Source organism: Zosterops lateralis (assembly GCF_965231275.1).
Source record: "Zosterops lateralis genome assembly, chromosome: 8".
Classification (NCBI taxonomy): Eukaryota; Metazoa; Chordata; class Aves; order Passeriformes; family Zosteropidae; genus Zosterops; species Zosterops lateralis.
The window spans coordinates 22,826,145-22,852,031 of NC_139768.1; the positions used below are offsets into that span (position 1 = coordinate 22,826,145).

The 25,887-nt window shown below is 45.7% G+C and overlaps 3 protein-coding genes across 3 annotated transcripts in view; 1 reads left to right on the top strand and 2 right to left on the bottom strand.

Annotated features, from left to right (window-relative positions):
- Window positions 1-791: 791 nt before the first annotated feature.
- Window positions 792-11,383, bottom strand: SFXN4 (sideroflexin 4). Its single transcript, XM_083866469.1, has 14 exons — window positions 11,318-11,383; window positions 11,176-11,241; window positions 10,306-10,380; window positions 9,940-9,966; window positions 9,797-9,851; window positions 8,988-9,013; window positions 7,535-7,585; window positions 7,384-7,449; window positions 7,205-7,273; window positions 5,843-5,933; window positions 4,518-4,633; window positions 3,719-3,804; window positions 2,519-2,633; window positions 792-1,369 (listed from the first exon to the last, which is right to left on the bottom strand). The coding sequence occupies exons 1-14, from the start codon at window positions 11,354-11,356 to the stop codon at window positions 1,292-1,294; spliced, it is 960 nt and encodes a 319-aa protein (XP_083722595.1). The 5' UTR covers window positions 11,357-11,383; the 3' UTR covers window positions 792-1,291.
- Window positions 11,384-12,115: 732 nt separating this feature from the next.
- Window positions 12,116-17,972, bottom strand: PRDX3 (peroxiredoxin 3). The gene is made up of 7 exons (XM_083866632.1): window positions 17,926-17,972; window positions 17,770-17,845; window positions 17,546-17,687; window positions 16,683-16,818; window positions 14,468-14,571; window positions 13,495-13,660; window positions 12,116-12,976 (listed from the first exon to the last, which is right to left on the bottom strand). Exons 1-7 carry the CDS (start codon window positions 17,959-17,961, stop codon window positions 12,923-12,925), a joined length of 714 nt encoding a protein of 237 aa, XP_083722758.1. The 5' UTR covers window positions 17,962-17,972; the 3' UTR covers window positions 12,116-12,922.
- A 7,367-nt stretch (window positions 17,973-25,339) lies between these two features.
- The window catches only part of GRK5 (G protein-coupled receptor kinase 5), a 156,299-nt gene continuing 155,751 nt past the window's right edge, over window positions 25,340-25,887 (top strand). Inside the window, exon 1 of the mRNA XM_083866633.1 lies at window positions 25,340-25,486. Within this exon, the coding sequence (XP_083722759.1) occupies window positions 25,435-25,486 (52 nt within the window). The 5' untranslated portion in view covers window positions 25,340-25,434. The remainder of the gene's footprint in view (window positions 25,487-25,887) is intronic.

Consider the following 25,887-nt stretch of genomic DNA (forward strand, 5'->3'; position numbering starts at 1 on the left):
ACTTCCTGCTTTTGTTCAGTGCCAAAAGCACACCAGGAATCTCTTCTTGCAAGAACCCAGGCCTGCTATTCTTCCTTACTTTGCTCTATGCTGCTTGCTTCCTGTAGCATGGATTGGACTGGACAACCATTGTTTTCCTCACACTGAGAAAAGAAATCCAATCCTCCAGCAATAGGAGAGCAGTGATCTGGGCACTGTGCCCTAAGAAGTTAAATTATGGCACACTTTGGGGCCTGCACTTGTGATAATAACTTTCAAATAAATAGTTTTGTATTATTTAGTGCATTTTCATCCTTGTCACACAGCCTTCACAGCACCTCACATAACTACCGGCAGGGGTTGTAGGAGAGGTGGCTCAAAAATCACTGAACATGATGTCACAATCACAGGGTCTCCTGTAAGCTCTTTCTGCAGCTCTTCCCAGACAGCTGAGGGTTCCTGAATAATTTTATAGGATCAGCAAAACATCACCTTGCTGATCAGCATACCAAAATGATGCCACATATCAAAAGAGCTTTCTTTTTTTCTGGATAAACACGGCCAACCCAAAAAAGTGGAATACCTCATTGTCCACCACAAGGTCAGAAAGACATGAGATCTCCTCATGGCTTCAGTGTAAAAAACCAAATTCTAAAGCTGAAGGGCCATCAGGCCTCACAACTCCTTCAAGGATATTTAGAAAGCCAGGAATAAATTGGTAGTCAAGTTTGACACCCATTTCCTCAACACTTTTTAACCAACTAAATTAAACCAATATTCTGTTGCCATCAGGGTTGGTTGCTTTGTTTAATGTCACTTCAAGGGCTGCCACACTCAGGTCTCATCCTCAAAATGAGCATTGTTAGATCACTGAAAACATCAAAGTGTTCTGAGAAGAACCAGCTGGACTTTACCACAGGAGTACTGATGTCAAAGCCTTCACCAGCTGGGTTCCTGGAAAGAAGCACACCCAAAGTTGCAGCAGCAGAACAAATTTATGTACTCAACAGTCCTTTAATTAAGAAATCAATCACCTGAGGAACCACAGAGCACGGGTTGTGACAAAGTGTAACACGGGTTGTGTTACAGTGCTTTTATAGTACTTTTCAGCAGCAGGTGAGGTGTGTTTCTGTGCCTCCAGGCTGGGGCTGGCAAAGCCACATTGCCAAGTTCTGCCTCTTTACAGCCCACACCATCGTACACCAGATCTGGCACATCTGCCACCACAGAATCACAATTCAGTCACAGATGCCAGTGGTGCACTCAGAATTCACTTGGATCAGAGCACACATTCATATATAAAAACCAGGCTCTAAATTCCCCTGTTGTAGAAGAACTCTGTTTCTTCTGTAGAGGACAGAATTTCTGGTTCAAGGTCTGCTCGCTTTATCTGCAATGTAGGAAAAAGGGAATCAGCACCACCACGGCCTGGTAAGTGGATGTTAAGTCCTTGCTACTGCATTGCACTTTGCACAAATTCAAGTACTGCATTCAGCATTTGGGACTTGAGGCTCTTTGTTTCTTTGGGGATTTGAGGGATTTTTTGTTGTTTTGGGGCTTTTTTTTTTCCTCCTCCAGTATTTTCTACATGCACACACATATGGGAAGGAGTATTATTTTAAAATAGTGACATTATCTCTGTTCACTATAGAATCACAGACTCATTTAAGTATGAAAAGACCTTTAGGATCACCAAATCCAGCTGTAAATATATTTGGGTGACACACAGGAGAACTGCTGTGGGCTGAGCCATTGGGAAGCCCAAAGGGCATCAACCAGCCCTAATCTCAGTACATAATTCCTCAAAAGTCCCCTCATTTATGTTTGCTTTATTGTCACAGGAGATTAAGAAATCTAAAAAAAAAAACCCAAGAAGCTAAAATGCCAGAAAGTTTAGGAAAATAAAAGAAGCCGCTGAAAATTGCAAAAGCCCAGTCTGTGATTTGCTAAGAATATTCACAGAGAAGAAACAAATGCAGAAAGGCTCCTCTCTCATTTGGCCTTTTCCAAAGCCCAAGGTTCAGGAGCTACATCCTCCATTTAAAACCTGCCAGGAAGCCACTTTTTCCCAGGGAACAGATTACACTTCCCAGTTCAGCAAGGCAGCGTGAAGAGATGTCACATGTGAGCAGGTTTACCTCTCCAGTGAGCTCATGCTGACTTTGCATGAGAGAAAAAAATCTCATCTACATCTTTCCTTTCTCCTGCAGGACTGAACACAGTGCTGGAAGAGCCTTGGCTTAAATCTTCAACATACTTCTCCTGACCATGCTTGCTTCAGACTGTTGTGAAAGTCTGATAAATCTACATTGAAAAGTGTAAATATAAATAATACACAATGCAATTCAGGCCTCCATAGTCCTGTGAGCCTCTGCCTGTACATGGCCCTTCACAAGCAGCCTCTCTGCTGCCCCATTTTAGATGTACCACATTAATCCTGTGGGCTTCTTTATATGTGGCCTTCAGACTGTGGCCATAGTTCTGAAAGGCTGATCGAATGCCACAATAATCTTAAATCAATTCCTGTGAAAGGACTTACCTCCCCACACTGTGGGAACATACTGAATGAGACTGGCAGCATCCCTGCTAGGACTGACATGACCAGAAACATCCTCACTGGACCCAAAGCACGAGAGGTTTTAACCAGTCTTGCTCTGTCCGAGACATTGAAAAAAGTATGTGAGTCTACTGAAAAATAACCTGGCAGTGACACAAAAAAGAATTAGCTACTATTTTACTGGTTGAAATTACACTGAAATTAGTAACAATCTATTCTTATAACCATAACATGTTTCCTTAATCTAAGCTTATAACCTAAAGATGTTTCCTTACTTCATTTTCTATGTTCTTACTCTTAACTTCCTGTGCTTTCCCTTTGTTTTGTGCTTGCCTGCAGCATTTTCCAAGCTCAGACTGTCAAGATTAAGAAAAAAAGCAACAAAAGGAGAGAAAGTACATTAGTGCTTCAAAGTGTTTCAGTTCCTTGATTAAGATTTTTCTTGCATTTCCCTCTTTCCTTACACATTTAGTTCCTGTGGGCAGCCCTATTTTGCCTTGTGCAAAAATGAATTACTTGACATATATATTTAAAATTTTATTTTACATCTGCATTTGTCTTCTGGTAACAGGAGTTCCTTAAGCTGATAGGGAATCAATTTAAGCAACACCAAACTACCTGATAGAGATGATCCCTACCTGTACTATTCACGTGACAAAAGATGATGACCAAAACTCAGTGCAGGCTAAGAATCTTTTCAGAAAGCATACAATGTGTTCTTCTTAGGATACAGGGATTTAAAATGTTTAAAAGCAAGAACACATTTTACAATAGGTGGAAAACTATTTGGAAGTTGGGATTCAGCTTCAGTTGCAAATTCAAATGCCACATTACCTCTTCAAAAATACAAACCTAAGCTAAGTGCTGTGAACAACCTTGATACAGACATTGAAACTCAAATCTTAAGTAAGGGAACTGGAGGTAGGTAGGTGCCTGTCAGGAGAGCACAAACATGTTTCCTGCATTGGAGCAGAGAGGAAAACCTCATTCCTGCAAAACCTTGGAGCATGGGTCAGACATAATGACCTCAAAGATCTCAAAGAACCACAGCAGCAGCTTCCCACATCATCACTTCCAGCAAGGCAAGCAATACTGCAAACCCACAAAAAACCCTGGCCAATGGTACCAGCCAGACTGAAAAGCAGAGTATCACCACCCCCAGCCCCCTGCAGTGCCTCTCACCTCTGCGCACAGTACATGAGCACTTCTGGCAGGAAGAACGTTGTCCCAAACAAGGCTGCTCTGGACAATGCCGTTTCCATAACAGCCTTCAGGGAGAGAGCAAAACAAGTGTTGTCAAAAGAGTGCTCTGGGCAGCTTCAAACACTGCCTGCTTCCCTGAGTGCTTTTCTGTCTTACATTCTGGAGTTTAAAGCAACAGGTTAAGGAGGGATAACACCTATTAGAGGAATTCTTTCTTAAATGGAAACTTAGAGGCAAATACTCTGCTTATGACTGAGAAATTCCTTAAAAGGAAGGTGAAGGTGAAACTACTGAGGAGTTTTCCTGCCATTATAATAATTTTGCTAAGACTTGCTTTTTGAAGTTGTGCTGAACTTCATACAATTGGTTATACTTTCTGGACATCCTAACTAGTCTGTGTTAAATCTGAAGTTCTCTCTCCAGCTGTCCCCAAATCCTTATGCTCGTGCAGTTGTTACCACAATACAGGGCTTTTCTCAGAGGTGTCCCATCAGAAGATCCAAGAGTCTTATCTCCTGGAGGTGACCAGGGAAAACAGAAATGTCTGTGCCAGTGTCTCTGGTCCTCAGTATATTAGTCTGAGGAGGCAGCCAGCCCTTGATGACACAAAAGTTGTGGAATCTGGTTCCAGAGACCTAATCCAAGCCTGCCCAAAGATTCAGCACCTGATGTGGGACTCCTTATTCAATATATCCACCCTATCTACTCTCAACATCACATCCTGTTCTTAGCAGGGAATGAAAGGCAAGCCAAAAAAGTTCTCCACCCCCTCACCTACCTTCTCACCAGCCTTCTTAGACACTCCTATGACATTGCCATTCCTGTCCATCACTTCTATCCCATTTTCAAATTCCGGGCTTCTCACCACAGCCACAGTAAATGCACTGGTCAAACCTGCAGGGTTAAAGGAGATTTTGCTTTAACAGATCCATAAGGACTGCCTCAATAGTAACATTCATAATGATGTGCATTTTGCATTTCCAGTTCAACAGTTCACAACTGAATAACCTGACAGCTTAAAAAGACACTGCCCCATGAAAATCTACTTGGGATCTGAATCTCTGTTTCAGAAGCCTGAGAGAGACTTCATGGCTTCAGTCCTGAAAGGTGCTTTGTCATTATGGATTCAGAGCTTAAAAATCATTTCTATCCAGCTCAAACTGTGAGTATTTTGTCTTAAGAGAAAGTGGAGGGATTTCTGTTGTGGTTAGGTTTTGTCCTGCTCAGCACAAAATCAATCCAGCACAGAAAGACAAAATCCTGAAAGGAAGAGCGTTTCAGAAAAGGCTGTATCCTGCACTGAAAGGAAGAGCATAAACTGTCAAACTGAGCTTGCTTGAAAAAAGAGATTGCTCTTTTTATTAGTTTTTGGTAGGGCTATTCAATAAAGACATCAGTGTACCAGAGGACACTTTGCAAATGCTGGACTAACATTAATCAATTACCCTCAGGCTTTTCTCTACATTTAAGAAAATGGAAGCACATTTAACACCTGCTTCAAAGGAAACAAGTCAGAAACCTCTAATGTAAGAGCTCAGAAAGATCTGAGAAGGCATGTCACGTAACCTGAAACAGAAGAGATGATGCTTTTTTATCAATTTTCCCCTAAGAAAGGCCAAAAATTATTACAATTGCAATAGAAACACAACTAATGACATTAAATAAACTAGTCCTGATCCAAATTCACCATGGCAGTAGAGCTGTTGCAGTAATGAACTGAGTCCCACTTTCCTTGCAGGATTAGTAATACCCTGCTGGAACAAGTCTCACTTTCTGCACTCCCAGAGCAATGTCGCACTCTGGTGTCACAGATGTGCCACACCAGGTCATGTCAGTGCCACTGCTCCTGCCCTCCTGATCTGTCCTGGTGCTGTCAGGCATGTGTGTACAAAGGTCACTCTGCAAACTAAAACCAGCAAGAATCCAATGAGGTGGGGGACACTGTGCAGTGAGAGCTGTCTCCCACAGAAAGGAGGGAGTCAGCAAAGGCAGCCACAGAAGAAACAGTGACACCACACCTTTGCAAAAGCAAGAACACTCTACAGTCAGACAGGCAAATGGCCCTCAGGGCAGCTGCACGATGCACAGTTTGTTCCTACTCACCAAACAGAGGAGCAGGGAGCAGTTTCCTGACAACAAGTTGCATTAATGAGCTCTTCAACGCGTAACGATTCATGAAGGTGAGAGGGAGAGCCTAAGGCATGGAGAGGACACAGGCACCTTCCATTGAAAAAATGTGCAGCATTTCAGTGTAACAGGTTAGGAAAATAAATCTGTGACTTAGTGCATGGTTACTATCTATGAAAATAAACAAATGTACTTGGTTTAATATTCCAACAAAATATACACCTTCTCTAGTTAATGAAGGTGCTTGTAATCAATCTTTTAGATAAGAACAGAAAATATGATTAAAAAAGCATTCAACATTATTATGTAGAGAACAGCAGCAGTGTGAATACAAAGACAGAAAAAAGAAAATAATTACCTCTGACTAATATTCCTCGGACATTCATCCAACTGCATTTTGTCACACACTCCTCTCTCCCCCAAACAGGAAATCTGGTTTACTTGTGTATTTTTCCTGATTCTCTGCAGTTTCAGTCCAATTCTATATTCCCACAGTACACTTGCAGAAGTTTCATTTAGGAATAAATGGCCAGGACACCAGCTGGCCCTCAGAGACTCCCCTGAAGGACCAAGGGAAGCACTCTCATGATGACCCATGGGCAGGGCTGCCTCTCCAGGTATCTGTAAGCCCTGAGCAATCCTGGGCAGCTGCTTTGCCCTGCAGTGGGCAGAGGTGAAACTCTCTCTAACAGAACCAAGAACAATCACGTTTTTCTGCCAGATGCTTATGAAAATCACTGCTTCTTGTGAGGAGAGTGAGGAGAGGCATTACAGAGACATCTACACTTGTGATGAGTGTCAGGATGATACCTGAGCTGATTCTGATGTAGCAAACTCCAGAAACCACAAATTCCTATTCCAGCAGAGAGCACAGGGGCAGCTCCCTTCTGGAAGACTAATTTCCCTGCATCCAGTGCAGTATTTTCATGGCTATGCTGTTCCTGGAATTTGAGCAAACACTGTCCAGTACTGATGCTTGCAGATCTCACCACTTGTTTGCAGTTGGATCTCTTCCACAGCATCACATCAAAAATCAGCCACAACACCCCAGTGGCTCATTCTGTGTTTGTAAACACTGGCCAGTTCCTCTCACTACCTGTTTGCTAAGCTTGCAAAACAATAAAGAAAATGACACAAGAGGAAGCATCAGGGGAAGCCAAGCAAAATAATGGCAGACAGATGATCAGAAAATATTCTTATTCTGAACAGTTCTGTGGCAAGACATCAGAGTAGAGCACCAGAACACAGTCCTGAAGGATATCTGGCACTGTGGTTACCTCATGCCTACTCCTTCTCAGGAGAGCCTGTTAGGAAAGCAATCATTGAGCAAATACTTACACCAATACAGGCTGCATAGGAAATGGCTCCCAAGCCAAGCACCATCTGCTTTTGCTGAAGTGAGTACTCCTAAGGACAGAAAAAAACACACTGTGTAAGTACATTGTGAAACACTTGCAAATCAAGTTCAAAATCACATTTGCACAATTAAGGTTACAAAAATAAAAATCAACACTCACTTCAGCCTTTGGGGTGCCATTTCCATTTACCAGAGTGAATGCTGTGGTGTATGAGTGAAACAGAAACTGCAGAAACAAGAGATAGTAAGAAAAACTGAGTTCAGGATTGAGACTGGAAGACCTGTAAAAGTAGAAAGAAAGAGGCAATTACCTGTGCAAAAAAAGCACGCCTTGCCTGGTGCTGAACAGATGAAATGATGACCTAAGAGGAAAAATGCACAAAAAAGAGGCTGGAAGAGTGTAGAGGTTTTTGGTGCAGGACAACTGCTGAGGCACCACTGGCAGCAGCGACAAAGGCTCCAGCCAGTGCCCCAAGCCATCAGCCTTGGCTCTAGGCTACCACATTCTCTTGTTACAGAGGTGACACACTCATTTTTCTATTCGACAGAAAACACACAGACATGTATAAAACACAGACACATAGTGATAAAACATTATGTGCAAGAATATTGCAACAAGATGCTTTCTTACCCAAAAGAGAAATGTATTTGTGCCTGTGAAGCTTAAATAGATGCAAATAAAATAACTAAGGTAACAAAAGTCTAATTACAGAAATTATTGAGAAAGGGTCAGATTGGCTTTGCTGGAGATATGAAGACTAACTTAGATCTAACTGATCTAAGATCAAAGATTTTAGTAGTTAATTCCCAGCTTATTCTCAAATTCAGATAGTGAATAAGAACTTCAGCTTTAATAAACCACAACCTTTCTTGATGTTTCAAGCTCAAGGTGTGGAGCACTTTCAAAAAACAGAGTCAATCAAGATAAGAATACAAAATATTGAATAAGAGGAAGGCTGAGAATCTCCAAAGCCCTAGAGAAGGATCAGTAATTCATTCAATATTAGTGGATCAACCATCTTTATTATTAATACCAGCACTGACTCTAACCATACCTATTAAGCTGTAAATATAAAATGTAAGTATTTCTACTAATTTTATTACTGCTAATGACTTTAACAGCCATCCAGACTTTCACTGTACTTTCCAGCAGTGCCATGTAAGTTCATGCTGTTATCCCTGTATGGAATGACATTTCTCAGGATGGGCACTCTTAGGCCAAGCCCAAACCCTAAGAATCTAAAGGAATCAATATGCAAATAATTACAGCTACAAATTTTATGAAAAAAAATGGTTCCATTTTTGAGCACAGTAACAAGAGTTTATTTTTATATCTTTGGTAATTTACTGCCAACACCATTTCCTACTTGCAAATGCACCATCCACCTAAGAAAAAAAATCATATTCTGGGTCTGAGACACAGAACACAAGGCTCCAAGTCCTTCCCACTGCAGTTCCAGATTTTTGAGGCTGAACAGACCAAACCCAGGCCTTGCTCTCATTGCTGAGTGATCTCACCTTGCATCAGAAAGCTGTCCTTCACACATGAACAATCTCTTGGAATGCTGCTGCAGAAGGGTAACTAACAGCTTTGGAATTCCAGGGAGATTCTTTAAGGGCTTGATTTCCAGGTTACTGTCTTTCAAACAGCTGATGCTGAAGCTACAATAAAGCCCCAAAACTTCTATTCCCTCCCTCCAACCCCTGGCCATGGAAAATGGAAGCCTTGCTGGATGCACACTGGCATCTGTCATAATTACTCACCAAGGGAAGAGTTATGGGCATGAAAGCTAAAAAGAAAGAAAACTTTATTTCAGTAAAAATCATGTCTGTGAGTGCAGGTGGATGGTCTTGAGCAGAAAATTCCCCTAACTTCCCTTGTCTATTTCCATCTCCAAGTAAAACACTGCCCACAAACCCCAGCATCACCATTAACTTCAACCTTCAAGCTATATCTCTCACTCCTTGCTCAGGAAGCCACAATCCCTGCTGAGATTTCACAGCCAAAAGGAGCCCTCATGAACTCCACTCACCACGCCTGCTTGGAAACCAAATAATTGAACACAAGTTCAGCTTTCTGTTCAAAAAAAAGAAGTATAACAAAAGCTGCCACAGTTGTGAGTGGTCACAGGAGATAAGGAGTAAATAGCCTCAGTACGGTTATATCTGATTAACAACCTGTGCTGCCTAAACAACACCCCAAGCACACTTGATCCGTCACCAGAAAGTAAATTCATCCAGCAGCCACAGCCATCAAGGGAAGAACTTAAATTATAGCAGACAGTCAAATGTGGAGGGATTTAGGAACTCATTCTGCAGCAACAAGAAGGAGTGACTAATCAGAATGTTTCCATCTAGATGAGCAGATTATCCTGGGGAGAAATTCCTCCACAGGACCATAGGAATAAATAAATAAATCTTCAACACATATAACAATGCAACTAACAGAAGAGTCTGCTTGCTTTTCTATATGGAGAAGAGTGTTACTGTGGTACCACAGCAGCTCTTTACCATGAGCTATTCTCCCCTGTTGCTTCAGTCACACACATAAAATTTCACTTAAGGGAACGTACCTGGAGGTCTAAGCAAAACAGGAATGATCTTGTCTGTATCAGGATGTACACTAGACTTAAAAAGAAAAAAAATGCAAATTAGAACATCTTTGCCATACTTGAATAAGGAAAAAAAAAATCATCTAAATATTTTGTTAACTTACCAGGCTCAGCAAGAAAGCTTCTTTGGTCTACAACAGTTGGAAAATTAGGTTAGCAACTAAATTTCAGAAGATGCTGGGTAAAAACTCCTTTTTAAATTTATTCTATCTCTTTTTCTAATCATTTCCTTTTATACAAAGAGTTTATATTTATATATCCCTTTAACTGTATTTTCCCCGAAAATTCCTCTCCCTGTTGAATATTAAGCACTCACATCCCATGGGCTGTGTAACAACACCAAAGCACACACTAAGGCAGAACAGAAGGTTAATTTTAAAAAGTTTAAAATAGTAGGTATTTTAAAACATAAACCAACAATTAAATATGGCTTAACGCTTTTGTTAAGACTTTACTGCAGTCCAACATACCTGATTATTCTGTATGGGCTCACTTAGGGTCTTCTCATCACTTTGTATCAATAACCTGGTTCTTTTTATTTCATTCTGTATTTGAGAAAAAACAAAAACAAACAAAACCCCCTCAGATTTCAATATTCTGTGTGCAACATATCAGCCATAAAACACCACAAATACAAACCTAGGAGCTAAGGATGCAGCTGTTCCTCACCTGAGCAGTGAAAGCAAGAACACAGCTAGACACAACGAATTCACAACCACAGAAACTTTTAAACTCCTGGGATAATTCAACTGCTGGCACAGCACCACGGTCTGAGCAGGGCTGCTGAGATGGCTGTGTGTGCCTAGAAATGTCCCTTGGTTTATGCAATCAGATAGAGAAGTGCATACACGTGTATTTCTGTTTATGGTAGAACTGTGGAACGCTTCGGGCTGGAAGGGACCCTAAAGCCCGTCCAGTGCCACCCCCTGACACGGGCAGGGACACCTTCCATTATCCCAGGGCCATCCAAGCCCCATCCCAAGATCCCTGGCCTTGGACACTTCCAGATCCCTCACCTTGGACATTTCCAGGGATCCAGGGGAAGCCACAGCTTCCCTGGGCACTCTGTGCCAGGGCCTCCCCACCGACAGAGAGAATTTCTTTCTGCTGTACCATCTAACCCTCCCGTCTGTCAGTTTAAAGCCATTCCCCTTGTCCTGTCACTCCGTGCCCTTGTCCAAGGCAGCTCCCCGGCTCCCTTGCAGCCCCTTTAGTCACCGGAACATTACATTCACTGCTGCGTTCCTCATGTATGTCCTTTTCCTCATCAGCCCTGCAGTGACCCCGTTCCCCGGCCCGGCAAAGCCCCTGAGGTCGCTTGCTCCCCGCGTGGTACTCACGGAGGACTTGAGGAGCAGCAGCGGATCCAAGGCGTCCGCCCAGAGGAGGAACCTCTGGAAGAAAGACTGGAAGAGAGAGACAGGAGGCGTTATTTGGGACCTCCCCTAGGCAGGACCGGTCCCCACAGGCCCGCAGCCCCACCTGCCCCTCGGCCCTCCACAGGCGCAGGTTGGCGTCCATGGAGCCGGCGGTGGCGCCGGAAGCGCGGCGGGCCCGGTCCGCTGCCGCACGCTCCGCCCGGGCACGGAGCCGCCGCGCCGGGGCCCGCCGCGGGCAGCGCACCGCCGTGGGGAGCGGCCCCAAGGCTTTTCCTTTTCCAGGGGCTTCCCCCGGGAATGCAGGGCCTCATGGCCTTTTCCCGTTCCAGCGGCTGCCCCCGGGATGGCAGAGCCGGGGGGCCGGGCTGCGGGGAAACTCCCGTGGCCTTCAGGGGACGGTGGGAGGAGAAGGCCCGGCCGGGTGAAGGTCGGGGTGTCGCGGCCCCGCAGGCACAAACCGGACACTCGAGGGGTGTTGGGAACAATTCCACGGTTACATACCAGGGTTATTTGGAATAATTCCACGGCTACATTTCACCAAACACCAGGACTGAAAAGCTTTGCACGCAGTGGGATCTGGAGCCTCAGCAGGCACGGCACCACTTCAGTCTCACGTTCTAATCCTTTGTCACATTGGAGCATTGATCCCCATTATAGAGCTAACTTAGGACTCGGCGACCTTGCGCTTCTCTGCTCAGAGGGACAGGAGATGAAACCCAAAAACCCACTGGGTGTTGTATTGATCTCTGCAGCCCCCCAGGGGTTGTTCCCCAGGGCAGCCGTGAACTGCTGTGAGCAAAGTCCAGGACAGAGCTGCCGAGGCAGTGAACATCCCATTCCTTCAAAACACAGAAACGGGGCTTAGGGGGAAAGGGAAAGGAAAACAAAGCACCACACCTGCTGCTAGGCCACGTTAAGATTATTTTATTATAGCTGGAGAGATGCTACATCAGCTTCAAGCAGTACAAGAGTCAAGCAAATTCAAGTGAAAAAAAAAAAAAAAAAAAAAAAAAAAAAAAAAAAGAAACAACACACCACTTGGCATGAAGCTCCAGTAAGTGCACTGTGGGGGTTCAAGTTTTTACCATCTCGCAGAAAAAAATTTAAAAAATGAAAAATAATAATAAAAAAGTTAATTCATGCTTGTTAGTGCTCATGAGCAGCTGCCTTTTTAAAATGGCACATATTTACATTCATTCCATGTTTTAGTGCACTTACACACAAACCCAATGATTTTTAAATTATTTTTACTTGCTACATTAATCTCTTCCTCTACAAAATTCAAACAAACAACAATTACAAACCAACCATGTATCAAAGTTCTATCCTTGTTTTATTTCAATTTTTTTTTTGACAGAATTTTATATTGTGTGAGAAAAAGAAATGCAGGACATTTTCTGGTCCAAAACTAGTTAAAGAAAGAGGGAAAAGCCAGTAGAAGGCAACTGTAACTTGTGTACTCATCACATTCAGGAAGATGATCAATGGTAACAGAAATCCATGCAACTGAAGTTGCAGAAGACAGGGGGAAAGCCTTAGTTTTACCCTTTTTAAAGCAAAACAAGGGAGTCAGTAAATATTTCAGCATTTAATTTCTTCTTAAACATGAGAAAATGAGAGCTTTTTATTATTAATTTTTACAATCATAGCTGTTTTCCTAATGTCTTCAGTGGACAAAACTAGGAGTTTTGTCCACATATTTGAGTGTTTATTTATGCACTTTTTCAAAATACTCCTTGGAACCTTCTGGGCTTGGTTTGATCTGTCAAGAAAAGAAAGTATAGTTATTACTTGGTATGGTTATAATAAAAAAATTACAGATTTGACACTTTATCCAAGAAAATCCATGCATATTTTATAAAAACAGTAATGTATTTTTGTTTCTGCACTTGGTTGAAAGACAAAAGCCTAAATCATGTACAATTCCTACTTGAAAATTTTAAGTATGAACCACATTTTTCCTGTTAAATTACAATGCATTAAATAAGTAAAAAATCTGAACTCAGTTAATGGAGAGTCCAAGTCAAATCTGGAGTTTTGAACATAATTTTGAACATAATTTTGAACACAAATCTCCTAAAAGGAACCCATTAACTTTCTTCACAGAAATCCCACACTTAGATAAACAGACTGAAGTAGCTCAACTGATAAAAGCTTTGTGTTCAGACAACAGGCACAGACTCAGTCCAGCACCCCCCATCAGAGTGGATCCCAGCCCTTCAGCCAAGCACAACCTGGCCAGTGGCTATGTTTAGGAGGATGGTATTGAGCAGCCCTCACCGTTGGGGAGTCTGGAGTCCAGTTGGCCGGGCACACCTCCCCGTGTGTCTCCACAAACTGGAAGGCCTTTACCAGGCGCAGTGTCTCGTCCACACTGCGCCCCACGGGCAGGTCATTGACGCTCAGGTGCTTGATGACCCCGTTTGGGTCAATGATGAAAAGACCTCTGCAATGGAGCATGAGTTTAGGGAAGGCAAATCATGTTCCAAAGCCAAACACAAGGAACTGGATGCACGATTTCAGTGACTAACTCCTGTTAACTGTAACTCCCAAGTTACAGGCATCAGTTGGGAGCATCTGGTGTCTTGTTTGTTAGCAAAGTGATCCACTGCTAGGGTACCGTGCAATTACAAAGTATGCATAGAGACTATTCAATCTAGGCAGATAAAGCAAAGGGAGAACTCCATGTTCTACCTGTACTTCAAAATTGAAAGTTGGCATCCTGCCCACATCTTTTTGTCCAATCTGTAGGTATTGAGTGAAGAGCTGCTTGTGCATTATGCTACTAAATTAAATCCTATTGCATACAAGTATTTGTGAAAACCAAAGTCCCAATCTTACCTTACTAATTAACTTAATCTGTCAGTAAACAAAAGTCAAAAGTTCCTGATCCAAAGAGATCAGGAACTGAAGGTCTCCAGAAGACTCCTACCCAATCCACTGCATCTCAGGGACTACTATGGAAAAAATTATCAGAAATTGCCCTTCTGTGCTGCTTTTTCCTTAATGACATGGAGTGCTCCCCCTCTCACAGAGCAGAAGAACTGGCTTTTCCCTCACACATTTTCAGAGAGGCCTGGAGCCATTCTCAGCTTCGTGGCCAAAATGGCCATGTGCCCTTTTCCTAGGGTGGCATCCAGCCATCCTGCAGCAGAAGACACCGCACACCATCTCCCCACAGGAGGGGACGATGTGCCTTATGTTGATTATGCTGGGTTGTGTCACAGCACAGCCAGCAACAGTCCAGCCTTACCTCAGTGCTATGCCAGGTCCTTCCAGCAGCACCCCATAATCACGGGAGATCTGTTTTGTGAGGTCCGACAGAACTGGAATATTCATTTTGCCCAAACCGCCGCTCTAGAAAACACAGCAAGATTCCACTTGGTTACAAAAAGCTCCATAGGATCATCCTTCCTGAACTGCTGATTTTATGTCCTTGAGGGCACAGTAACAACAAAACACAACCACAGCATCTGCCCCAAGAAAGTGTGTGCAGTGTTGCTTTGCTTTTGCTTTGTTTGTTTTATTCAGGAACAGTTTGTTTCTTTAGAAAGCAAAAATTTCTTTTGCACTGAGCATTTCAGGATTGCTTATTTTGGTGGTAAGAGGCTACCAATGGCAACAGCCATAAATTTCCAGAAAAACTTCCTTTGTACCCTATTCAAGAGCTTTGAATAGAAAAATTTCTACTGCATATTTAAGAATTAAATAGGATGAAAATAGTGGGAAGGGAAACAAACCTGTGAACAAACAAATACTGGAACACATATCTGAGGAGGAACAACTGAGGAACCTGAGGATATTTAACCTGGAGAAAAGGAGGCCTGGGTGACCTTATCACTCTCTACAACTACTTAAAATTGGGTGCAGACAGATGGGGGTAAGCCTCTTCTCCCAGGTAACAAGGGACAGGACAGTAACAAGAGGAAATGGTGTCAAGTTGCACCAATATCAAATATTATCAAAAATTTCTTCACAGAAAGGATTGTCAGGCATTGGAACAGGCTTCCCAGGGCTTGGGAAACAAACCTATGGATGTGGCAGTTGAGGACATGGTTAGTGGTGAACATGGTGATGGTGGCAGTGGTGAGTTGGATTTCATGATCCTAGAGGTCTTTTCCAACCTTAACAATTCTATGATTCCAAACACAATGCTCCTACCAGCACACTAAGTATGTCAGAGTTCTGCTGCTCTATTCAGTGCACTTTTTTTCTTTGGTTTTGCCTCTCACATATCAATTGAAATACTACTGGAAGAGCCAAACAAGATTTCTTTCAGTTTTGCCACATACTGAGACTGCAAGAGAGATAAGCTCTCTAACCTTGAAACAAGGCTGGAGTTTGTTAGCTTTGCTATTCTTGGCATCATCAGTGAATCACTGTGTAATCTCAGCCACTCAGACCCTGATCCTGCAAACACTTGTCTGCAACAGAGTTCCCTACACAGAGCTCTGAGCACAGATGTCAGAGAAACCAAGGCTTCAGCTTCTCTGGGTGTCAGTTTCCTGCCTGTGCCACCATGGAATTCTTTCCACCCTCTACAGGGTGTTTTGAGTTGGGCTCGATGATCCTTGTGGGTCCCTTCCAACTCAGAATAGTCAGTGCATCTGTAAAATATGATGTGCACAATTGACATAGCCTGAACACCTTTGGGATAAAGCTGTGAAATCAGGCCACAGCCACATTGCTGAGCTTTCAACAAAGCATGCAGAAAAGAAATACACTTGACAGGCTCAGCCAAGGTGTATTAAATCCAGCAAACTCTCCTCCCTCCCCTGCATGTTCAGTGGTGCCAGAAGGCACCCAGCCTGCAGCACTCCTGCACATTGCTGTCCACACAGCAACACCTTCTGCACCTTCCTGGGACACTTGGTTCTCTACAACTACCTAAACCAGGGAGATGCTTTGTGTCATCAAAAGCATGTATTTTTATATACATCTGAAAGAGGCTCCTCTCCAGTAAAAGGCTGTCTTCATCACTTTCCTTTCTTCAAGAAAGCCAAAAAACTCCACTTGTACTGCAAGAACAGAACCCTTTCAGCAAGTGAGTTAAGGATACAAGTGCTCCAATAAACTGGTGGTTCTTCTGCTTCCATCCTGAAGCCACCACTGTTTTAACAGTAATGACTGAACAGCTGCTGCTCCTTTTCTGTGACAGTTTTTGTGCGTTATCAGCTGACACAGGCATCTTGGGACAGTGATATGTAAACTGAACATTTGTCTTTTGAGATAAATGTACAAGGATACAATATTACCAAGGGTCACAGCAGAACGAGTCCAAAACCCAAACCAATAATTAAGAAAAAGAGAAAGAGGTCAGAATTATGTCATCAAATGTAGAACGACTTTAGGAAATCTATTAAAAATCAGTGTTGGCACAATTATTTATTCAACTCCTCTTCTTTGAAGCTCTTCTGAAAAGGAACCAAACCAACAGAGAAAGCCCTGAAAAGATACTCAATTCCTACCTTTCGTGGTGTGTTTATCCAGGCCAGATGAGTAAAATGAGAGTCCACTGAAACTGCCACCACATCACAGTTCACATCACGAAATTCTTTCGCTTTGTTGCTAAAAGCCACAATTTCCGTGGGGCAGACAAAGGTGCTGGTGGGAAGAGAGATCAGGCTGTAATAATTCTGCCATCTTCTCTAGAGAAGACTCTCTTGTGTGTTTCTAGGCACAAATGCAGCAGAGCATTTTCTTTAGATGGATAATTTTAGCCTGCTCAAGGTTAGTTTTGATCCCAAATCAACAGTCATAGCCACACAGCTGGCACATCAGTTACTGTCTCTGAGCTCTAGAGAGGTTCCTTGAAAAGATGGAGGAACTGTCTCTACTAGAGACTCTCCAGAGAGTTTTTGGAAACTATAGCAGAAAGGTCTGCATGTTAAACCCTTCTCCATGTGCCCACATGCACTAGGATGCTCTTGGTGATTCACATCTTCTGAGCAGACTGATCCCCCTCCTGTCATGTTTTGCCCTGAAGTCGTGTATCTGCAGTTCTGCTGGCCTTGCTGCTTCAAGGACAGAGACTCCAAGGCAGGCCCGAATTGCAAGGCAATGCCCTCACCCCTGGGATCTGACTGTAACAGAACCACAGCCAGCTCCTGATGCAGTCCCCACAGCTACAAGATGCTCTCCAGCCACCCTATCCGCTGCTTTAACACACAATGGCCATGTGCCCCCAATCTTATCACTCACGCTCTAGAAACAGGCACATCTGCCCTGCAAGACTGGCTCAAATCGGGCAAAACCAGAACGACCTGCAGCGCCTGTGATGACCTTCATCAGGGCAGAAGGCCCGTCGGGAAGGGGAGAAACGCGCACTCACAAGTCCAGGGGGTAGAAGAAGAGAACCAGGTATTTCCCCTTGAAATCATCTAGGCTCAGCTCTTTGAACTCTCCGTTAACGACGGCCGTTCCCTTGAAGTAGGGGGCGTGCTGGGTGACGGCAGCGGCGAGCCGCGGGGAGCCTGCGGAGGGGAGAAGGCAGAGCTGCGGGCCGGGCCCGGGGGCGCTCCGGGCCGCGTCCCCCGCTCGCCCTCCCGCACTTACCGAGGCTGAAGTGACGGCGGGCGCAGGCCGGGGGCTGTGCCGTCCCCCTCCTGGCGGCGGCAGCGGCCACGGGCACCTGCGGGGACAGGAGGGACAGGGAGGTGAGCGCCGGGCCAGGCCGGGCCGGGCGGCAGGCGGCGGGCGGGCCGGACTCACGGCGGCGCGGAGCAGCCTCCCCAGCGCGGCGGCCATGGCGAGCGGCGGGCGGGCGAGCGGGGCGGGCCCGGGGGCGGAACCCGCCGGGGGCGGGGAGGGACGCGCGGGCACAGGATCACGGAATCGATCGCGTTGGGAGAGCTTTTCCCACCGCGGAGTCCGACCTGCGGCCGCCGAGCACCACCGGGTCAGGCAGTCTTTCTCCGTGAACACCTCCAGAGACGGTGACGCCACCACATCCCTGGGCAGCCTATTCTCTGTCTAATCATCTTTTCTGTGAAGAAATTGTTCCTAATGTCCAGCATAAACCTCCTCTGGTGCAGCTTGAGGCCATGTCTTCTTGTCCTGCCATTTGTTACCTGGGACCAGAGCCCGAGCCCGACCTCTCCTGTCAGGGAGTTGTGGAGAGTAACACAATGAGCCTCCCGCATCTCCCTCAGCTGCTCCTCACAGGACCTGTGCTCCAGACCTTCCCGCAGTCCCCTTCTCTGGAGCTGCCCCAGCACCTCTGTGCCCTTCCAGAACAGCGGGGCCCAGGGCTGGACACGGGTTCCAGGTGTGGCCTGACCAGCGCCATGTCCCCCCGGCGCTGTGCCCGGGCCTCGCAGGGCTGGGTGCTGTTTGCTGTGGGCTGATACAGCCCGGCCTGTGCCCAGAAACCTTCCACATAGGCGCTTGCAATTGGCTCTGACATTATTGAACTCACTCAGATTACAGTTGCAGAATCACAGAATATTCTCAGTTGGAAGGAGTACAGAGAGGTCATCAGAGTTCAGCTCCTGGCCCTGCACAAGACGCCCCAGGAGCGACACCATGTGCCTGAGAGCGTTGTCCAAACACTTCTTGAACTCTGGCAGGCTTGGTGCCGTGCCCACATCCCTGGGGAGCTTGTTCCAGCACCCAGTCACCCTCTGTTCTTCCTAAAACCTGGTGGTTTTTCTAATATACCTAATATATTTTTCTAATATAAACCTCCCCTGACTGAACTTCAGGCCGTTCTCTCGGGTCCTGTCAGTGATCACCACGGAGCAGGGATCAGTGTCTGCCCCTTCTCTTCCTCTCACAAAGAAGCTGTAGACTGCAATGTGTCAATGTTGTCCCCCCAGTCTCCTCCAGGCTGAACAGACCAGGTGCCACTCTTCATACAGCATCCCCTCAAGGCCCTTCACCATATTCACAGCTCCTAGCTTGCTTCTTTGTGTTCCTTCATCTAAACAGTTAAACCAAGTTGAACTCAGTTTCTCTTCTGGGTTTTAGTAGTTTCTGCTTTCACATATTTATTAATATCCATGACATTTTAAAATGGGTGAGCCTTGTGAACTAGAGAAAAGTCTGGCTCTGCTAGCAGGATAAGCTCAGCCATCAGCATCGGGGGCAAAGCCAAAGGCAGCCAGAGCAATGTCAGCTACCCCTGGGATGAACTCAATGAATGCTAAATCTACACTTCTGAACTTATTCCTGGTGCTGATCCATCTGCATGGTCCAGTCACCTCTGTAATAGTGAAACCTCTCAGCCTTCAAAATAGGTTCGAAAGAGATTGTGTTCAACATGCCTGTTAGGGTTGATAACTAGCTGGTGTTAACTCTCTACTATGCCTAGGAATTGTTTGGGACAGTATTAGTTGGTGTTTTCCAGAACACCAGGCATTTTACATCATGGCAAATTTCAGTCACTGGCACTTTGAATTTATTAATCCAGATGTAGCCAGTGACAGCTGAACATGTGGCTCTGAAAATCTTTTCAAAAAAAAAAAGTAATTCCTAGCAGAGCAGCCAGAATTATGTTATCTAATGTTATCTAATGAAAGTGGAAGTGAGTGAACAATTTGTACATTCGAAAGTATGTCAAGTAGAGTGTGGATGAGCTTTGCCCTAGTCTGCAGCCTTGGATTAGGAGAGGGAAGGAGCGATTGTGGAGATTGTGACCAGGGTGGAGGTGTGGGAGGGCTTTGTGCTGCTGCTGAGGGCTGCAAGCAGAGCAGTGAGCTGTGAGGCTGAGCCTGGGACACCTGTGGAACAGTGGCTGTAGGTGGAGAGCAGCAAAACCATCAGCCATTACCTGGGCTGATTCTTTTCAGAGCAGTGCAGGATGGCATGACTGTGTGCAAGAAATACCTGTTACACGCCCTTGGACACAGAGATGTGCTCACCCAGATGAGTGCCCTGGGGCTGGGCACAAACTGTGTGCCCAGGATGGCCGGGTTCCTTTCCCTGAGCAGCGGGAGCTGCATTGTGGCAGCCAGAAAAGGGCTGTTGCTCGGATTTCCTGAGGATGGCTGTCTCATCCACAGATGATTATTCACAAAACTTGTAAGTTGATGTATTCTAAACCAATGCCCTTCCCCCCCATCCCCGGAAAGTTATATTTGTTTAAAACTCTTTGTTTAAACTCTTGGCTTGCAGGTGGGGAAATATTGCTCATGCTTTGTTATGAGGCAGCATAATTCAGCTTCTCAGACCTCTGTGCAAAAGCTTGAAACACTGCCATTTAATGGGGGGTATTTTCCATTTTGCTTTTGGCAAAATGAGCATCCCTGCAATCTGAAGATGGACCTTGTCACTACCAAAGTGCACCTGATAAAAGTTGTTCCTTTTCTTAAGCTCTGGCACAGGCTAGAGCAGCAGCCAAACCTGGTTCTTTCTGACATCCAAAGCTCAAAATCAATCTACCGAGTGATACCGTATGTATGTCTTTTTCCAAATCTTGTTAATTGTCTCCTTTGCTGTCTTCAAACCTGATTCAAATTGAGATGTGAAGTTGGTGAAAGACTCTCCAGGGATTTCAGCAAGCTTTAAGGAGAAGCTGGTATACGAGTTGCAGAGTAGTCCATAAGGCACCTGAATAGATAATGGGAGATGTGAATGTTCTTTTTGGTTAGGATACTTATCTGCCTGCTCCCATTTTGTGCCTCTCTTTTCCTAATTGGGAATAGTAAACTATGTTTTTCTGGTGAAAAGCTATAAGATTCATTGATAAAAAATACTAGACAATGCTTGTGGGTTGTTTCCATTATTGTTTTGTAAATGTTAGATTTTAAAGAGCTCTTTGAAAGATCATCTTTCACACAATAAAATTTTAGGGAAAAAATAGCTGTTCCTCTCTAAACTTGATGAAAGGGATAAGCAAATCCTAAATCAGAACTACTGCTGTGGATCACTGAGTGGCAAATTCTGTGCAGAGTATGGGATACATATGTCTGCTTGTTTAAAAATAAAATCTGCTCATCTTCTAGAAGGTTATGTTATTCCATGTGATCAAATGCTCTAACAATCATTTGTCCTCTATGTTCCTTGAGGAAATAGATAACTGAAAAAGAGGCTGGGAAATGGAAAAAAAAAAAAACAAAAAAAAAAAAAACAACAAAAAAAAACAAAACAACAACAACAACAGAGGCATAAACATTTTTATCTAAACCAAAGAAAAAAGTTTGGCTTAGGCAACACGATGCATCACCCCGTGACTGTTGGTAGATGGCAGCCTCTGTCCTTGCACACAGGGGCGCTGGAAAATATTCCAGCTGCCTGCAAATGCTCTCACAGGCCTGTGTGCTCCCACCTGCTGATACCCAAGCTCAGCAGGAGGAGAAAGAATTTGCCCGTTCGTAGCAATAAGTTTCAGAAGCAATTCCAAGCACAATCCAGCTTAGGGCTAATCATGACCGGGCTTTACTGCATTAATTGTTAGAACATGGATTTAGGAGATAGCTGCTGGTAGGGTATGTTTCCAATTGATAAGTATAGACAGAAGCCTTTCTGACATCTGGTTCACCAGGGGTCTTATCCTTCCATTTGGAGGTGGCCGTGCTGAGGCCGAGCGGATTTTCTCTGGTTGGTGGCAGGATCAAACTGGGTGTGTTGCCGCTGTGTTTCTGGCTGGAGCTGTGCGAGCCCACCCTGCCGATGACTCATCCTTCGAGTGGCTCAGAATATCACACTGTGCCTCGCTGCCTCCCTGTTCCTATTACACTGATGCATTTGGGTCTCGCTCGGTGTTGGCGTTTCATTTACAAACCTCGCTTTTCCTATAAAGGAAAGATGGCTGCCAGCCCGGCTTCGCCCTCATGTTCAGCACTTGGAGGTTTTTAGGAGCCTCTCCTGAATGACTTCAGATGGAAATTTTAAAGCACATTTTTAAAGCACCTTAGAAAGCACATTTTTCAGAATATGAAATATTTTTTGGTAGCCTCTCCTTTTTTTTTTTTTTTTTTTTTCCTTTCATATTAGTTGCTTCTGCATATGATTCAGACTAAATTTTCCTTTTTCTCCTAGCAAGTGTTGAATCAAGATCAGAGACCTGTGTTCCTTCCCTGCCACCCTGTCTTTGAGTCCACATATTTCAGCACCATTTTACAAGAGTGAATAGAGTCAGATAAGCAGTGGAACAGATTTACAGGTCTTCTGTTTCCTTCTCCCTCACTCACAGAGAACCTGACTGTTCCATTTAATCAAGTGTGGACATAGCTTGAAATTAAAGGTATGTGTCACCACAAGAGAAAATGGATATAAATAAATCTACTTTTTTCTAATTTTTATGTTGGTTTTGAGAACCAGTTGTTCCAGGTGACGTGAGAATGAAGATACTGACAGCTGTGAAGCAGTCATGAGGTAAGAGTCCAAATGCTGCAGTGGGTTTTTCAAAAGCCAACTGATGGACTTTCTGTGCAATGGAACTTGCTCTGACAACACATGGGGAGCCACATCCATGAGAGGGGCCATCCATCTTAGGCCTGTGTCATATATCAGGGGTTTAAATCAGGCTTTAAAAATGTAGTAGAAAAGAGAGATGCAGTGAAGACTAATCACCTTGATTTTGTTTTTCAAAGTGGTGCTAGTGAGTGCTAGTGAACACACCTCTTTCCATGTCCTAGTGCACCACAGTGAGTCAGGTTTATTAGAAACAAGGTGGGGGGTGTTGTCAGTTAACATAAGAATATTGAAAAAACCCTCTCCACTGCTCTTCCCAGTAAGCATGGAGTCAGAATCGCTGCTCTCCATATAGATGTGTAACTAAGACACACAAATTATTGCAGACCCTCAGCAGTCTGGGAGCAGAGCTCAGATATCCCCATTTCCTGCATTCAGCCACATTTATGTGGCTGCCTCTGGTCGACTTCAATGCAAAGCCGTGCAGCTGAGCTGGAGTAACCCCTGTGGCAGCAGCACAGACGCTGCTGGCTGGCTGTCCCTGCTCCTGCAGGAGCTGGGTGAGTGTGCCTGTGGTTGCCAGGATCGTGGAGCGCGCCGGAGCTGCGCCGCTCATGAACACTAGGTAGCTCCGTGGGATTTCCAAACCCCATCTGTCGTAACTCTTCTGATAGATAGGTTTGCCCTTTCAAGAATTAAATATTTGAAACTACACAGGACAACATCAGCGTGCTGGAGTCATACTTTTGTCCCACAGAAGTATGTGGCAACACTGCGAGTGACTCCACATATCTAGAGGTACATACAGATATTAGATAAAAGAGGAGCAGTGAGCTGTTGGGTGCACGTGCCAGTGCAACTCACACTTGAGCTCTTAAAGATCTGCCCTCTTCATTCAGGCACCTCTATAAAAATAACTCAGCGAACACAGTCAGTGCTCCCTGTGGAGTCTCCCACGAAGGTAAATCCCTCCCCACTGATCAGTCTCATCCTGAAGTGCAGCAGACACAGCAATAGCCCACTGCTGCTGCAGTGAGTGGTGTTTCACAAAATGGGCACTTAGACACATGCCTTCATTTGTCCTCTGGAGAGAGGAGTAGCTTGTAGCACTAAAAACATTCTGTATAATAAAAGTTCTGTCTTCCACCATCAGCCACATTGGGATGTTTGCATTGTCCTTATGATGATCATTAGTGGGAGGCTGGGCAGGGATGTGAAATGCACTTAGAACTGAACATAATCTGCTCTGTTTACATCAGTGCTTGCACAGAAGAGTTCAAACAACAAGCAGGGCAGATGCTCCTTAGGAGCCTCATCTCTGTGCTAAGGCTCTGGTTTCCAGGAAGCAATTTCTCCCTCAAGAATTATTTAATCAGAGAAAAATCTTCCGGTACTTACAGACACAACTGCTGCTGTATAGGACTTGTATTACAAAGAAAGTAACCACAGCATAGAATGGCTCTGAAGGCTGAATGTTTTTCTGAAGCTACAGGAGAGAGGTTGTGGAAGATTGTACATAGCAGTGCCACCTGCTATGCACAATAACTTTCAAAGGTCAAACCTTTGACACTTAATCAGGTACAAAAGGCATTTATTGTAGCAATTTTACCCCCAAGGTATTATTCATTAAGTGCATTCTCATCTATTTCCTATGTTCAGAAACTGTGTTCTAGGCTGTCTGCAAGCTCTGCTATTGCAGGTCATTTCTGTGTGCCTGTGGAAAAAAATAAATTGGTACAATTAAAAAAAAAAAAAAAGAAAAAAGAAAAAAAGTAGTGTCTACGTTCCACTTACAAGAAGGTGCATGTTAATTTGATTTGCTTCGTGTGGATTTAATCAATGCAAATACAGATGGGGAAGAGTGTCAGTGAGAGTAATGGGTCGTTTTTATTCCTCTTTCATTGCTTGGCCTGATGAATCGATCTACCCCGTTGCTAGGAAAATCAGAATCACGCTGACATGAGCATCTGTCCTTTGTAGACAGGAGAGAGTTTATGTTGTAATCTAACGCTTAAAATTCACAAACTTTCCACAAGTGGCCGATGCCTCACACAGCTCCTTACAAGGGTGAAGCCAACGGTGTGGCAGGAGAGATGGGGCTCCCTTCGGGCTCTTCCATGGGGGCTTTTGAGATCCCGAGAGCGGCGAGAAGCCCCGGGCGGAGAGGGGCGGGGGGAGAACACGTCTGCCGGGTGTCGGCGGCCCCTTCCCACCGGTGTGGGCACCTGCGGGGGTGACGGGCACCAAGAGCCGGGCCGGGAGCCCCGGGGACCGTGGGCAGGACAAGGGGAGCCCCGGGCCGGGATGGAGCGCGGCTCCAGGGCTGTGCCGGGGCCGGGACCGCGGGAGCTCCGCGCACCGCCCCGCGCATCCCCGGCGGAGAGCACCCACCGCACCACCCGGGGCGCTCCGGCCCCGCCCGTGCCCTGCCCGTGCTCTCCCCTGCCCGAGGCGGACAGCGCCCGTCCCTCCCTGGGGACCCCGCGCGGCCGCGGAACCGGCGCCAGGTGCGGCGGGGCCATCCCCGGACTACACGTCCCGGCGTGCCCGGGCCGGCGGGGCCGGCGCCTGCGCGGGGCTGCGGGGCCGCTCCGCGGTGCCACACCCCCGGAGGAGGGAGGCAGGAGCGCCCGAGCCCTCAAACCACCGGGGGAGCCGGCGGGGCGGAGGATGGAGTAGCGGGGCGCGGCGGAGCGGGCGGTGCGGGGAGCGCCGCCTCCGCCCGGGCAGCGCGGGGGAGCGGGCGGGGATGATGCGCGGGGGGACAGCGCGCTAGGGGCAGCCGGCGGGTGGTCGCCCGGAGACTCCGCACCTCGGAGTGACGTCCTGCTGCAGTGCCGCTGCCTGCGCTGCCCGAGCTCGTCAATGGAGCTGGAAAACATCGTTGCCAACACCGTTTTGCTGAAAGCCAGGGAAGGTGAGAGAGCGGCGGGAGGGGAGAGGGGGCCGGAGCATCCTTGTCGCAGTCGCCCCTCGGCGGAGCGCGGCGATGCCCGCGGGATGCGGGCGGGCACGGCGGGGATGCGCGCCGGTCCCGCCGGCCGCGGCTGTCGGGTGCCATGTGGCTGTCGCCGGCGTTGGGAACGGCTCGTCTGAGACAGAGCCCCGGCGAAAAGGAAAATACCGCTGTTTTTCCCTGTGCGCGGGGGTTTGGGAAAGGAAGTGAATGAGATTGCAGAGATTACAATATTCACCCATCTCTTCCTTCCCCCTTCCCGCCTCCCCCCCTCAAATCTGGTCCCACAGATTGTGCTATTTCAGCGTCTATTGTTAAAGGTCAGCTGCAGATGCATTCATTCAAAAGGGCTTAGCAAATCT

Excerpts from the sequence above, each read along its gene's own strand:
- SFXN4 (XM_083866469.1), bottom strand. The coding sequence starts at position 11,356 with ATGGACGCCAACCTGCGCCTGTGGAGGGCCGAGGGGCAG. Across the intron at positions 9,014-9,796 it reads TGTTTTGCTTAGACCTCCAG|CTTTCATGCCCATAACTCTT; the intron begins GTACGTTCCCTT and ends CTTTCTTTTTAG. Across the intron at positions 2,634-3,718 it reads CTCATGTACTGTGCGCAGAG|AGCAAGACTGGTTAAAACCT; the intron begins GTGAGAGGCACT and ends TGTCTCGGACAG.
- PRDX3 (XM_083866632.1), bottom strand. The coding sequence starts at position 17,961 with ATGGCCGCCGCGCTGGGGAGGCTGCTCCGCGCCGCC. Across the intron at positions 17,846-17,925 it reads GGAGGCTGCTCCGCGCCGCC|GTGCCCGTGGCCGCTGCCGC; the intron begins GTGAGTCCGGCC and ends CTGTCCCCGCAG. Across the intron at positions 17,688-17,769 it reads CCGCCGTCACTTCAGCCTCG|GCTCCCCGCGGCTCGCCGCT; the intron begins GTAAGTGCGGGA and ends TCCCCTCCGCAG.